The sequence below is a fragment of the Apiospora kogelbergensis genome, assembly GCF_038363985.1.
Source record: "Apiospora kogelbergensis strain CBS 113332 chromosome Unknown utg000008l_segment0_segment0, whole genome shotgun sequence".
Taxonomy (NCBI): domain Eukaryota; kingdom Fungi; phylum Ascomycota; class Sordariomycetes; order Amphisphaeriales; family Apiosporaceae; genus Apiospora; species Apiospora kogelbergensis.
The window spans coordinates 1844986-1859147 of record NW_027117425.1 but is presented as its reverse complement, the minus strand read 5'-3'; the positions used below and the strand labels follow the sequence as shown (position 1 = coordinate 1859147).

The following is a 14162-nucleotide window of genomic DNA, read 5'->3' as shown; positions in this document are numbered from 1 at the left end:
ACACTTAACGGGCGTCGCGGCACTTGAGCTGAGGTGCCCCTCCAAAAAAACACGTTGCCCCGTTAACATGCCAAACAAGGAAATAGTTGATGATGATGCAGCTGAAAATGGAACTTGGGTGTCTGGCCGGTCAGATCGCTTTGACGCGAGGAAGAAACATTTCAAGAGCTTCCACACATTATTTACCACATATCGAGCCGTATCTGTACTCATATCATCGTTATTTGCATGCTCATCCTCATATATTTCAGAACTTAGACAATGTTGTTGACCTCGTCGCAAGTCTCCATCGCCATCTCATCCGGAATTGGTAAGAAAACAATTCAGCCCATCCACCGTCCATGTGCTGGCTCCCGTGAAATACTCCAATACAATTGAGACAATATATATACACGCACGACAAGGTCGCGAATGCACTAAAACGTGTTGGGTGCCGACCGTATAACACGTCTGTGTGTGCACCTAAACGACTGAGTCGCTAACCTCTTGTCAATCTCGTTCCCGCGGGTTTACAGTCCTCCTCTTCACCACAGCCCTCTTCCTTAGCGGTTACGCCATCCAGCAGCGCACCCTCAACGACCTGCGGAAAGCCATCCGTCCCGAACCCCGGCCGAGCCCCAAGATCCATTTCCAGCAGCCCGACCGGTTCAAGCGGTCGACGACGGAGCTGCCCGACGGCACCGTCGTGGAGGTCGACGAAGATGGCAACATCATCGGCGAGGAAACCGAGGCCAAAGCTGACCCGGATGCCATAAGGGCGCCGAGGATGCCGCAGAAACTACAGAGCACCCGGTGGCAGGAGATCGAGGTCCGGCCCACGAGGCCCGACGAGGTGGCGCAACGGCGGCTGCAGGAGCAGCAGTTGCTGAAGGAGATCGAGGAGGCTAAGAGAAGGACGGAGGAGAGCAGGAAGGCGATGGACACGGAACTGGACGGGTCCGAGAAGCCCTTGAGCCGGGCTGAGCGCAGGAGGAGGATCAAACAGGACATCCGCGACCTGTCGCAAGGCGAGGGCCCGGTGTACTACCAGCGCCGGCTGTGGTGAGAGAGACGAGGACTCACGTCTGGCTTGCTTGGCAGCTATGATGGCGTTGACGTTTACATGATTGATACGAACTGTTCACTTGGCTTTGGTATCGTCATACCGGTCGATGTGCTCTGGGAATTTGAAGGGGAATGGACCGGGGCTACAAGCACGCTTGGTTTTTGGCACAGCATCGTATGAATTCGGATGATATATATGGGTTCAGCTTGACGGGATACTGTTGGAGTTCAGGGGTGCAATTTATCAGGCCCGACATTGATATATAGGGCGAAGTGCATTATCCGGAGATACGCGCCGTCAGTTTGCAGGGACACATATAGTTTTGATTAGCGACGGTTATTGTATTTCGGTATGTTTGTCGAGCACTCTCAGTCATATTGCTTGCGAAATGATAAGGTCTCCTCCCACTTGGATAATTCGTGTTCGTGTTGCGTGACCATGGGCCCATCGCAGATAACGATCAGTCTATGAGCTACCTTGACAATCATGACTTCTCCCTCAGTCAATCACACACCCATCCCTGGTAAGATGTGATAAGCCGCCACTACATGGTTCTCTTTTGAGAGGTTGGATCAGGCGACTTGGAGCTCCTGAGGAACATGTCTTGGAGTTAGCAGCCACCAGATACAAACAGATGACCCCCTTCGGACACTGCCAAGAACCCAATCCAGCAGCTCGGGGGTTATTTGCTTGAGGGAGGCTGATTTGTGCATATAATACATGCACGCCTACATACCAACATAGTCTAAGTACCCAGATACGAAGCATGCTGCGAGCTGCATATGCAGTGGTAGGGGCGTCTCCAAGTCGGGGAGATATGTATCTAGGAAGAGATATGTCTTGCCTGTCAGCTCATATCTGGATGACCATGCTGTTCGATTCTTGCATCGTTGGTCGGTGCCACCAAATACAAGCCCCGAAGGAGCCGGAATCTCGGGCAACAAAAGAGCGGTAAGTATGGCAACACATGAAAACTTGCTCTTTCGTTTTTGTTTTTCTGCAATGAGTTTTCTTCTTGGTGTTATATATGATGCAATGGTAGACGGCAGCCGGCACTGACGAAGTTGGGCTCCGATATTAATCTGAGGGCTGAGATGGATGAGGCGAGAGATCTTTCATTGCTGCTTTGGTGGCCACGCATCATTGGAGGCTCGTAACTTGTCACCAGAATCCGAACCCGCAGGCTTGCGCAGGGGTAAGATATGGGCGTGCCCAATCCCAGTCCTGCTTACATGCGGTATTTTAATGGGGAGATTTGTGGCCTCCCGCCAACGATCTGAAGACTGCAAGTAAGTAATACATGCTATTTACAGAGCCAGGCTGCAATAAATCGACACGCATGGCCAGGTCTCGAACACTTGAGGCAATGCTGAGTTGGCGCGGAGTCGAAAGATATGATGCCTCTATGACAGATGGATAGACTACCATAGTACGAACACAAGAAGAGTTAACTCAAGTCTGCCCAAAGTCTGAACGAGCAACCGGTAGTACCAGTTGCCAGTATATCCCACTTGCGAACATCGTGAACAGATCTCAGACTTGACTGTTGGACGACGATCATAGACAATAAGATACTTCGGGTAGGTCCACAAACCACCTGGTCTCTGATATCATCAAACGGGGTGCTCTTACTGGGAGTCCACAGCAATGCTTATTCTCGAACTGGTTTTTCCTCTTCGCTCCTCTAAGAAGTGGCACAGCTGGCGATGATTTTCTTCTGACATGCGTGCCGAACAGGTTTTGGGAGCGGGCCTTATATGCAGCAAACTCGTCACTTGTAAGACCCGACTTCAATCGTGGCTGGACGCTCACCTATGTCGCCCTTGTCGTCGATGGGCAATAGGCAGCAGAAGGAAAACTCGGAATATACGGACGTTCGGCTCGAATAGTTCGGTGGGCCATAATAGCTCCGCCTTAGTATCGTGGATCAAACTACCAGTGCAGAGTTGCCGATGTCATCATGTTGGGTGGTATGCAGTTCGGTTGGTCTCATTGGCGTCGTCGCTCATTTACCCCGCTGCCTTTAGATGACGAGTAACGCGAATGCCTCAATATATGCATATGCACGCTCGTTCTGGAATCGTCGACCCAGCCACAACCACAACCCCGCTGCCACATGCAAAGGACAGCACCAAATCCGTGGAAAGCCTCCAAGGTGTATCGTATCGTATGTATCTATCTCCTACCTACCTTCTACACAAGGTTAGTACTATGCGCTCTATCGAACGTACCCGCCACCACCTTGGGCTGCCATTCAGCCATAAGGGTATATATGGTCAGACCAACGGACGGAGCTCGAGGACATGGGGCCGCGCCTACATATGCACATAGGCGGGTATTGGTGTATGTAAGTCCGTATGCAAGCTAGGGAATTTACCATGCGCGCCGACGAGTAAGGCAGCCTGCCTGCTCGGTCGTACCTGGTTTCCCCATGCATGCATTTGGGGTATTGACCATCCATTCTACTTGGTAAATCCGTTAACCCCCCATAACCGTTTCGGTTGTTTATCCATATTCTGGGTCCGAACCAGCGGTAGTTTGTGGTACGCCATGCCAAGAATCGCCCTGTAAGCGTCGCTCCAAGTGGAGGGCAGGGGGGGACCGACCGAACGAAGAGGAGGCGGCAGGGACCTCGGAAGAAAGAGAACGAGAGGGAGAGACACACCCAGAGGGAGAGGACCTGCATCCAAGGATGCTACCAGATACGACCCGCCCCGTGTTCGAGCCTTCCGTCAGTCTTTCGGTTAGGCAGACCCAGCGGCGGCGGCTGAGTTGGCATTCCTTGGACTTTTCTTGGGGCTATTACATGTGTGATGTTGATGTATAGGAGGGCAGCTCCGGTCAGATTTGGTACGCTTATCTTCCCGTTTATATAGGTTCCCGTTGTCGTTCTGCTACTTGTTCTACCAACCTCACGTGTGCACTCGCTTTCTGGAAGATCACCGCATTCGCTTCAAGGTTTGTCTAGTCTCGAAGTGTTTAGGCTGCATATTCCCAGCGTGTGTGACAACCTCCTGTCCAGAGCTGTCTACTTGTGCGACCCTGAACCCTATCTTATATACCTCAAGAGAGCTGTGTCTTTTCGAGTCCGGGGTGGGGGTTTAGCAACAAAGCAGCAGTGCAATTCATCCATTCATTTTACACATACTGTCAACCTCTCGGGCCATTGCCGCCGTCTCGTCTTGTCTCGTCACTGTTAGTCGAGGCCATTCTGGATGATTCATGATACGGTGCCTTCACTAGAGTTGGCGTGCGAGCTGTTCTTATCGAACCTCCCAGCTCCTTGAGAGATCTATCTATCCAATATCTCGCCCCCTCGGCAGCTATTCACACTCATATCAGCTCACGCGACAATAACCATAACGGCATCCTTGTCCAACACAAGCAAGGATACACCCAACAACATAAACAACAACCAAAACCAACAAATAACAGACATGGCAGAGGTGCAATATGCTCCGGGTCGTATGGAACGACTGAGCGTCGATGACTTCGAGACAGCTTCAATCCGCTCAGCTGCGCCATCTTATCGTGCGTTACCCCCTCTCATTCCCCCTCTTCTTCCTTATACACCCGGCACACCATATGACTTGCTAACACCCGCTCCCGTATTTAGTCTCCGATGCACCGTCGTACTCGACCCTCCCGCCAGCCGAGAGCGTCCCAGCCTATACACCTGCAACGGCACCTCCGTACACGCCGACGCCCTCGGCGTCCACCAACGCCGGCGAGCGCGGCCGCGGTCGCGACACCGCCACCAACAACAACGCATGGCCGCGCACAATCGGCCTGCCCCGGGTACCGTCCCCGTTCCGCCGGGGCCAGGACCCGACACTGGGCCAGTACTTGCGTATCGGCACCAACCCATGGAGCAGCCTACACAGCAACCCGACGGCGCGGCACTACCAGGCCGTGGCCAACCGGCGCGTGGCCTCGGCTCCTGGCAACAGCAACAACAGTAATGCCAACAGCAATGCCGAGGCGGTCCGCACCGTCCGGGACACCATGGCCCGCCTGAATGAGCAGGAGGAGCAGCGCGCGGCCGCGCGGCTCCGGCCTCTCGAAGACCCACACCTAGTGGGTGAGGAGGCGGCGGCGAGGGCGCGCAGGGCGAGACTGGCGCGCGAGAACGGCGATGAGATCCTCATTCGTGAGGACCGCCGGTGGGACTGGTTCCTTGGTACGTTTCAATTATACTTCCCTTTACTTACTTTTTACTTTTTCTATGCTTCTTTGGCCTGGCAACCGAGGGGCTTCCCTCTTACTTTGTTAGAAAGGGGTTGTCCGTCCCCTGTTTCAAGAAGTGCCAAAAAAGCCCGAGAGCAACTACCACCACCATTACCAAGAAGTTTACTGACTCGCGTCCCTCCGTCTTTAGCCAGTCTATCCGAGATGGAACAACGATCTCAAGGGCTGAAAGACTTTGAGAACCGGCAGCGCAGGAGGGCGACCGGCGGCCGAAGATTCGGTCGCTTCTAAGGGTTAGAGCGAGCCGGCCTCGACAGGGGCCATACAGAACCCGACCTTAGTAAGAGCCAGTCGTTTTCGCACTGGCCGCGATCTGAGAAGCCTACTTGCCTACCATTCACTTCCTGGAGAAGTAACTAGTCGGTAGACACCCAAGTCTTCTATGACAACGGATCGGGGCATCTATGCCTTTCTTTTGGCGGGGCTTTTTGACTATTTTCTCTCTTCAGTTGGCGTGGGACTGCTCGCAACATGAATACGGTATGTGAGTAGTGCCTGCCACTCTCCGGGTTTCCCCCTTGAATACGGCGTTATAGGGGACAGGCATGGAACAGGTGTTATTAGACTGGAAGCATTTGGCACCAGCCTTTCTCATTTAAATCGGAGGTTCTCCCTATTTCTGTTGGGATTATCATGATACAACGATTGATGGAATGGACGATGAAGCCCAGTATTGTCACTTGTATGTAGCTTCTAGTTAAGATTGGCCGAGACTAGGCGGTTGCTATAAAGTCGAATTCGAATTCATCGAACACATATTGATATTGGTCTTCTGAAATAGATGTTGCGTGATAAGAGCCAAAGTTATGCATACAGATTCCCACGGTTTTTGCTACCAGCAACGGTCAGTTTTCCAGGTTTGAAAGACATGATACAGAACCATCACTACAGCACAGATAGCGACTGTGGTATCAGCTCTGCAGCGAACTCAGATCCAGATTGGGCTTGTTCTAAAGGTAAGTTACATTCCACTAAGGCAGGAATAGCCTATCATCAACACATACTCAGACACGCCCCGACTGCTTGCCTACAATCCCTCAAAGGCTTTCTCGTGGCACCTCGTATCTCTACAACCATAACGCCGGCAAATATGCTGCTATTAACACAATTTTTTCCCGCACAAGGACGGGCTATGAGGCGCTTCGTAGTAATACTTGGTGCCCCATGTGAGTTGTTGATGTCGGTGCTTCGCATTCTCGGTGGCTGCGTTTAGCCCTTGCTCTTGGTGTTCAGAATCAGAGCAACAATGAGTCTGTCGGATGACCCGTGTTAGATGAGGAATGTCCTGTCTGGCGGCAGAAGGGGGAAGAATGATCGCCTTACCCGTAAAGACCCAAGACTTCTCCGAAAATGAGAATCAGTACCATGCCGACAAATACCCTCGATTGCTCCATGTATGCGCGCACACCCTTGTCGCCAACAACACCGATGCAGTATCCAGCTGCAAGACCAGTCATGCCGACAGAGATGCCGCACGCTAAATGCATGAAGCCGTTGAACAAGCTGTAACGGGTCGGCCCGGGCGGGTTCATGTCCTCGGCGATGAGAACAGAGATGACGAGCGAGTAGACGGCGATGATACCGGACATGACGACGGGAATCAGACACTAAGTGATGAGAAGATGGCAGTTGTTAGCCCTCTGATACAAACCGGATTCGATGCATCTTGAAGAAAGCCACATGCTCGCTCACCTTCATGATCAGATCGGGTCTGAATGTTCCGACACCTGCAATGCCTATTCCTGATTTCGCTGTTCCATATGCCGCACCGATGCCTGTGAAGATGTCTTAGCGATATATTTCGATGACGCGTATTCCGGTCGGTAGAAGGGGTGCATACTGCCAAAGATCATGGCGGCGGCGATGCCAGCCTGTATTGAGCGTTATTATTAGCTTCCGTATCATTCATTGCCTCTCACAGTTGTCCATCGACGGGAGCAGAGCAGCACTTACCATTCCGAAGAACGGCGCAAAGTTGGGAGCAGTCGGATGGTCGTCCATCTTGTCGATTGCTTTGGTAGAGTGAAGGTGATGTACGGTTTGCAGCTGATGGAAGCTTAGCCGTTGTCGTCGTCACAACAGACAGACCAAACCCCGGCTAGATGGAAACGCAGCAGCAGCTTTCCTGATTGCCTGGCCTGCCTGGCCAAAGCTTCCCTCCTTGCTGCTGCTTATTGAAGGGAAGGCCGGCTTGGGACTTCGCGCTGATAAGCGAGTCACGTGCAGCTTTATCTGTATGTAGCTGTACTTACTTACATAAGGTACCTGAAACGGCAAATGGAATCAGACCCAGTCGCCAGTGAATGATTCCCTTCGGAGCTTCGGCGCCTGGGCGGAGGACGGTTCTTGGTACGTACTGCGACGTATGACGATTGCTGCAATTCCCCATACTGCAGTCGGGTCCTATCGCAATGTCTCCTGAGAACACAGTAATAACGGTGTGTGTGTGAATGGCCTGATGAACTGTTTTTCCTTGACACAGCACCTGCCCCTATAAGTATCCCTTTTCCTTTTCCTATAATTTCTGGGATCCCTAACTGTCCCTGCCAGCATCCAGAGTATACTCCTGGAGGCCCGTCCTGTTTGTACACCGGAAGGGGACCTCTAGTTGAAGACTCGGGATTGGCCAGGGAATATCGCGGCTTGCATAGTCTTCTGAGATCCCAACGGTGAACCTTGATTTCCCCAACCCCTAGTACAAAGATATGTACTCTGTATGTATGTACAAATGCTCGATCTGCCATCTGACTTGCGGAAGGCTTCTTTTGTCGTTTCATCCGCAAAACTCTGAAGGTTTCCCTTGGCAGAGGCGGTAGGGAGAAGACTTCTAGAACATGAAAGCCAGCAATGCATCGCGATAATCCGTCAACTGCGCTTGAATCGAGCAAGCACACGAGACATTTGCTCCTACAATCGTCGACTGGCCACCATGTTGGAAATGCCAATTGCAGATGGTAGCGAAAGGACCACCCCTCCTCCCTCCCAATCTAGGAACAGCTAGTTCGGTACCTAGCTGGCTTAGGTGCTAAAGTGGATGGTGGGCAGTGGGATTAATTGAAGGAGGCCAATCCAATCCCGTTCTGGGCCGTCCATGCACGCACGCATCTGGGCCGACCATGATTATCAGCGTGTGGTCAACGGGAGAAACAGAGACCAAAGATTGGGCGGGAGAGGGAGTAGGGAGCAGTAGAGGAGTACGAAACATTGAAGTAATCTGCCAGTCTGCCCCCTCCAGCTAAAGCTACACAAAACCCATCAAATCTGTACCGCCGACTCCCCAACCCAACCCTTTTCACTTATCGCATGCAGCCGGCAAAGGTGAACAGTATGAGAAACTAGAAGAAAAGGACGAAATGAAGAGCATTGGCTCACCGCCACCCGCTGCAACCTGTTTCCCCCTTGATTCTTGACTCGGCCCAGCGACTTTAAACTTGAAGACAGACAGGTGCGGGCTGCAAGTTGGCTGGGGCATTTCGAGTTCAGGTCATTAGGCAGTGCTGCTAGGTGGTAGTAGGCTGGGTAGGTACATGCCTAGGTACTGTACGGGGTAAAATCGTCCAGTGCTAGTTCCATTCGGTTTCTGGAGGACTTGATTGACTGACTGAGAACTTCCAGAGATCCATCCATATCGCTTTCCAACAACACAACCTCCCTACGACCTCGCTTTCGCGCACACACACAACCACCCGACGCAACAAGAAACATACAACCACCGCCGCCGCCGCCGCCGCCATATCACGCCCCGCACGAAGCAGGTTGTCGCGTCAGAACCTGGCCCACGCCATACTCTGATTCATAACGTTGTCAACCGTTGGATCCCATTAATCTGCTCTCTCTCCCTCACGGCAGCATCCCACTTTTCTGTCCCGATAGCTTCCTTCTCGTCTGGAAAGTCTAAACTGCGAGAGAGATCCTGGCTTTGTCCTAGGCTCGGGCAGCCGCCTGGGCTTCTCAGCGAGTGAGTAAATCCTCATGAATCATCGCTATCACAAACTCCCAAGACACAGCGTCCTCCGACGTAAAATGCATTTGCCGAAATGGCGATGGTGCACCAACCCGTCCGACTTGGCCCCGTCCAGGTGGCTGTCGGGTGCTATGAAATGCGACAACGACCCGGGGCCGACCCCCCCTCTTATCATTGAGCACTCCAGGCTAACATGGAAGTCATCCTCTAGGACGACACAATGGCTGGTTACCAGTACGATCAACGTCGCTATGGCCCTGGGGGTGGTGATGGCCAGCGTGATGCTGCCTTCTCCAACATCTTTGGCGCCGCCCCTCCGCCCGGCCGCTCGCAAACCATGACTTCGTCCTCGGGCGATGTCCCTCAACCTCGCATGATGCCACAGGACGGACGGACGCATACAATGGGCTCAGGAATGCCACCCCCTAATATGCACCAACGACAGCCGCCTCCTCGCCAGCAGCGGGGCTACTACGAAGACCCCTCGGTATCTGCTCGGACTCGTACCATGGATACGAGCATGGCGAATGGCTATTATCAGAGTCAGAGAAACCCTTCAGGAGGGTATCCCCCGCCGCATCCGCAACAGCAGCAGCAGAACCAATACAACAGGCCGATGCCGGCACCGGATCGACGACCGTACCCCGGGCCCCCTCAACAGGGTGCGCCGTCACGATTCGATCCACGGGCTGCTCCAGGGCCAGCTGCTGGATACCCCCACGGGGGCCGCCGCAAAAAATATAATCAAGGCCCGCCCCCGGGCTCATCTCCTGCCTCGCGGGATGATCCATACCGCTCTCAGTCGTTGGCAAGTATGCCGCGGCAGAACATGTATCAACCACCTCCTGCTGCGTACAACCAACCACCAGCCAACAGCTTCCGAGGTGCCCCGAATCCTGCGTCCGCATCACGAACTACAGCACAGGGAAGAGTCGTACCGGAGCGTCACGATGATCGGTCAATGTCTTTAACGGGATATCATACACAAGAGCGAGACGCTCACCAAACAATGAGCGGCCGCATCATTCCCAATCGATCTCGCGCTCCTTCGAACGAAACCCCTACGATGAATGGGTACCAGAACTTTAACAACGGGTATGCGGCTGCTCCGGGTGCAGCGACGCGGACCATGAGCATGGCATCGTCTATCACCGCGTCTGTGGATCATAACAGGACGATGTCTATGGCTAGTACCATTGCCCCGTCGGAAGCGGGCAGCATCAACCCTCGGAAGGATCTTGCCCACCGACCTTCGATCTCCGGAAGATCCATAGAAGGCGAGAGACCGCCAACTGCCAAAATTCGGTCGCCTTTGGTTTACCCTGCGCTTCTATCCAAAGTTGGCGAGTGCTTCAGACAGAAGATCATCACGGGCGAGCGGACAAAGAACGGCCTCGCTTACAAGAATGCTTTCAGTGGTTCCGAGGCTGTCGATGTGCTCTCCTATATTATCAGAACGACCGACAGGAACTTGGCCCTCTTACTGGGTCGAGCGCTCGATGCTCAAAAGTACTTTCACGATGTCACCTACGAGCATAGGTTGCGAGACTCGACCTCGGAGATGTACCAGTTTAGAGAGACTTTAATGGATGAGCCGGAGGAGAAGCCGCTGGTCAATGGTGTGTTTGTATTGCTTTCGGAATGTTATTCGCCAACCTGCACGAGGGATCAACTCTGCTACTCGATCGCTTGTCCCCGACGCCTGGAACAAGTATCGAGGCTCAATCTCAAGATCCAGCCAGGCTTGAAGAAGGAGGACGACGCCATTAATGATAATGATGATGTCGATCAGACGGATGAACAGAAGCTCTGGATCAACACGGTGCCCAAGGAGATTGTCGACAGTGTTGGTGATCGGGAACAGAAGCGACAGGAGGTTATTTCCGAGATATGCTACACTGAAAGGGACTTCGTTAAGGATTTAGAGTACCTAAGAGACTTCTGGATCTTGCCTCTGAGGTCAAAGGGCTCTCCAATCCCCGCCCAACGGAGGGAAAAGGTTGTTCGCAACATCTTCGGCAACATTATCGACCACCCGGCGATTCACACTGTCAGTTCGCGGTTTGCTAAGGCCTTGACGGAACGACAGCAGAAACACCCGGTGGTGAAGAACTTGGGCGACATTTTTCTCGAGTTTGTCCCGCAATTTGAGCCTTTCATATTATACGGTTCCAAGCAAATGGAAGGTAAATTCGAGTTTGAGCAGGAAAAGTCGAACAACCCATTCTTTGCGAAGTTCGTGGACGAGATTGAGCGTAGGAAGGAGTCGAGAAAGCTTGAGTTGAACGGATACCTAACGAAGCCCACGACAAGATTGGCACGATACCCGTTGCTGCTCGACAATGTACTGAAGTATTCAGAGGAGGGTAGCTCTGACCGGGAAGATATCCCCAAGGTTCTCGTCACGATTCGAGACTTGCTCACGCGCGTAAACGCCGAATCTGGTAAAGCCGAGAACCGCTTCAATTTGCGCCGCCTCCACGACCAGCTGCGTTTCCGCCCAGCCGATAGAGTGGACCTGAGACTGACCGAGGACGGACGAGAGTTGGTGTTCAAGACCCAGTTCAAGAAGTCCCCCAACGATCAAGCTGAGATCACGGCCTTCCTATTCGACCACGCCGTTTTGCTGGTTAGAATTAAGCAGGCCGGGAAGGGCGAGGAAGTCAAGGCATACAGAAGGGTAAAGATCACCTTGGCTTTTCTTGGGAGACAGAATGCAATGCTAACCGAACCTCTTGTAGCCGATTCCATTGGAGTTGCTGTCGATCCGCGAGATGGAAGAGGTCATACCCCAGCAGGGCATGAAGCGTACCTCGTCGAGTATTATCCCACTTCGTGCAGGCAATGCCGACAACAAGAAAGTCGAAGGCTGGCCGATTACCTTCCGGCATTTGGGTAAGAACTTCTACGAACAAGTGCTGTATGCGTCGAACCAAGCAGCCAGGAAGAAGTGGCTCGAATACATCGATAATGCACAGCAACGTCTCCGCAACCGGGCCGATTTCTTCAATGTCAAGACCGTTTCTGCGGACTTCTTCAGTACTGCAAACCATATCAACACTGCCACGCCTTTTGGTAAGTAAACCTACCGTCTTATGTAGCGATGTGGGATGCTAACGAATCGTTACTAGATGGTGGCCGTAAGCTGATCTACGGTACCGATAACGGCATTTATGTCTCCGACCGCAAGAACAAGGATGCGGTACCGAAACGTGTCATTGAAGCACAGAGCGTGACACAGATCGATGTTCTGGAGGAGTACAATCTGCTACTCGTCCTGTCCAACAAGACATTAGTATCGTACTCTATGTCAGCCCTGGATCCCAACGAGCCGGCGCTTTCGAAACGCCCGAAGAAGATCCAGAGCCATTGCACCTTCTTCAAGGCTGGCATCTGTCTTGGTAGGCATCTGGTGTGCTGTGTAAAGTCTACTGCGCTCTCAACAACCATCAAGGTCTACGAGCCCAACGATGCCATGAGCAAGGGCAAGAAGCAGAAGGGTTTTGGTAAGATGTTCAATGCTGGCCAAGACGAGCTGAAGGCGTTCAAGGAATTCTACATCCCCACTGAATCCTCGTCGGTTCATTTCCTCAAGAGCAAACTCTGTGTTGCCTGCTCCCGAGGCTTCGAGGTCGTCTCTCTGGAGACTCTCGAGACTCAGAGTCTGCTCGACCAAGCCGATACGTCGCTTGACTTTGTCGCTCGGAAGGAAGGTGTCAAGCCTGTTCACATTGAGCGCCTCAATGGCGAGTTCCTGCTCAACTACACCGACTTCTCTTTCTTCGTCAACCGCAATGGCTGGCGGGCACGCCCAGAGTGGCGCATTGACTGGGAAGGTACTCCTCAGGCCTTCGCATTGAGTTACCCTTGGATATTGGCATTCGAGCCCAACTTCATTGAGATCCGAAATATTGAAAGCGGTGCTGTGCACATCGTGCCGCATAAGAACATCAGGATGCTGCACAGCAGTACACACGAAGTGAGTAAACTCCACGTTAATATGTACGGGATGGTATTTAGCTTGACGCAGACCGACTGACTTTCAATAGATACTCTTCGCATACGAAGACGAACAAGGCCACGATATCGTCGCGTCCATAGACTTCTGGACGGGATCGGGCAACAACCGGAAATCGGAGCTACCAATGCTGGACAAGGGAGCCATCAACTAGTCAGGGACGCTCCCTACTTCATTGGGCAGACAGACTCCGAGCAGCTCTCCATCGTCGTTACGCCCGCCACCATATTCTCGACCACCACCTTCATCTTCTTCTTCAGCCATGATTGAGCAGACACCGGGGAAGAAGGTGATTTTAGACTAACGTATTTCCTTGCCCGAGAGGGGAATGAACCCAAGCAGTGGGGGGTGGGGAATATATTATAACTTTTCATGTAGGATCAACTGTGTGGTGAATGTCTGGGTAGCAAGCAAGAGGGAGAGAGGATCTTTCTCTTTTTTTCTCATTAAATGGCGCCAAAGGACCCGATCGGTTATATGCCCCTTTTCCGTATTTTGAGCCCGCGACTGGATTAATATTACCACACATTCGCCATAGTTTCCTCCCAAGAGTCGCCTTCTTGTACTCTTCTTGTTATCATCATGGTGTGACGAGCCAATTTCGCAGGCGAACTGGTGGGTGGCTGGGTGGCTCGATGTTCCCCGTCCCTTTAGTCGAGTTGGTCGGAGATGCCTGTGGACTGATTGCAATCTACTCTCTACATGTAGCTTAGTTGGGTCCGGGTAAGGCAGGGGTGGTTTGGAATAGAGGAATGGGCAGGAACGAGAATTAAGTAGATATCTAATTGACCATTAGTAGGCATCGCCCACGTTTGTCATGGAGATACGGCGTAGCAAGTAGGATCCAGCCAACTCTTGAACCACTTTATTAGCGAAGCTAGAGGTTG

The 14162-nt window shown here is 52.5% G+C and overlaps 4 protein-coding genes across 4 annotated transcripts; 3 read left to right on the top strand and 1 right to left on the bottom strand.

Moving 5' to 3' along the window:
- Window positions 1-261: 261 nt before the first annotated feature.
- Window positions 262-1045, top strand: PG998_012555 (uncharacterized protein; the record flags this gene model as incomplete). Its single annotated transcript, XM_066879371.1, has 2 exons — window positions 262-310; window positions 516-1045. 2 exons carry the CDS (start codon window positions 262-264, stop codon window positions 1043-1045), a joined length of 579 nt encoding a protein of 192 aa, XP_066725755.1.
- A 3437-nt stretch (window positions 1046-4482) lies between these two features.
- On the top strand, window positions 4483-5524 carry PG998_012554 (uncharacterized protein; the record flags this gene model as incomplete). The annotated part of the gene is made up of 3 exons (XM_066879370.1): window positions 4483-4576; window positions 4662-5225; window positions 5424-5524. The coding sequence occupies 3 exons, from the start codon at window positions 4483-4485 to the stop codon at window positions 5522-5524; spliced, it is 759 nt and encodes a 252-aa protein (XP_066725754.1).
- Window positions 5525-6502: 978 nt separating this feature from the next.
- On the bottom strand, window positions 6503-7294 carry PG998_012553 (uncharacterized protein; the record flags this gene model as incomplete). Its single annotated transcript, XM_066879369.1, has 5 exons — window positions 6503-6545; window positions 6617-6900; window positions 6986-7068; window positions 7134-7164; window positions 7247-7294. The coding sequence occupies 5 exons, from the start codon at window positions 7292-7294 to the stop codon at window positions 6503-6505; spliced, it is 489 nt and encodes a 162-aa protein (XP_066725753.1).
- Window positions 7295-9477: 2183 nt separating this feature from the next.
- PG998_012552 (uncharacterized protein) lies at window positions 9478-13429 on the top strand (the record flags this gene model as incomplete). Its single annotated transcript, XM_066879368.1, has 4 exons — window positions 9478-11937; window positions 11999-12332; window positions 12389-13236; window positions 13307-13429. 4 exons carry the CDS (start codon window positions 9478-9480, stop codon window positions 13427-13429), a joined length of 3765 nt encoding a protein of 1254 aa, XP_066725752.1.
- Between the last annotated feature and the right edge of the window lie 733 nt (window positions 13430-14162).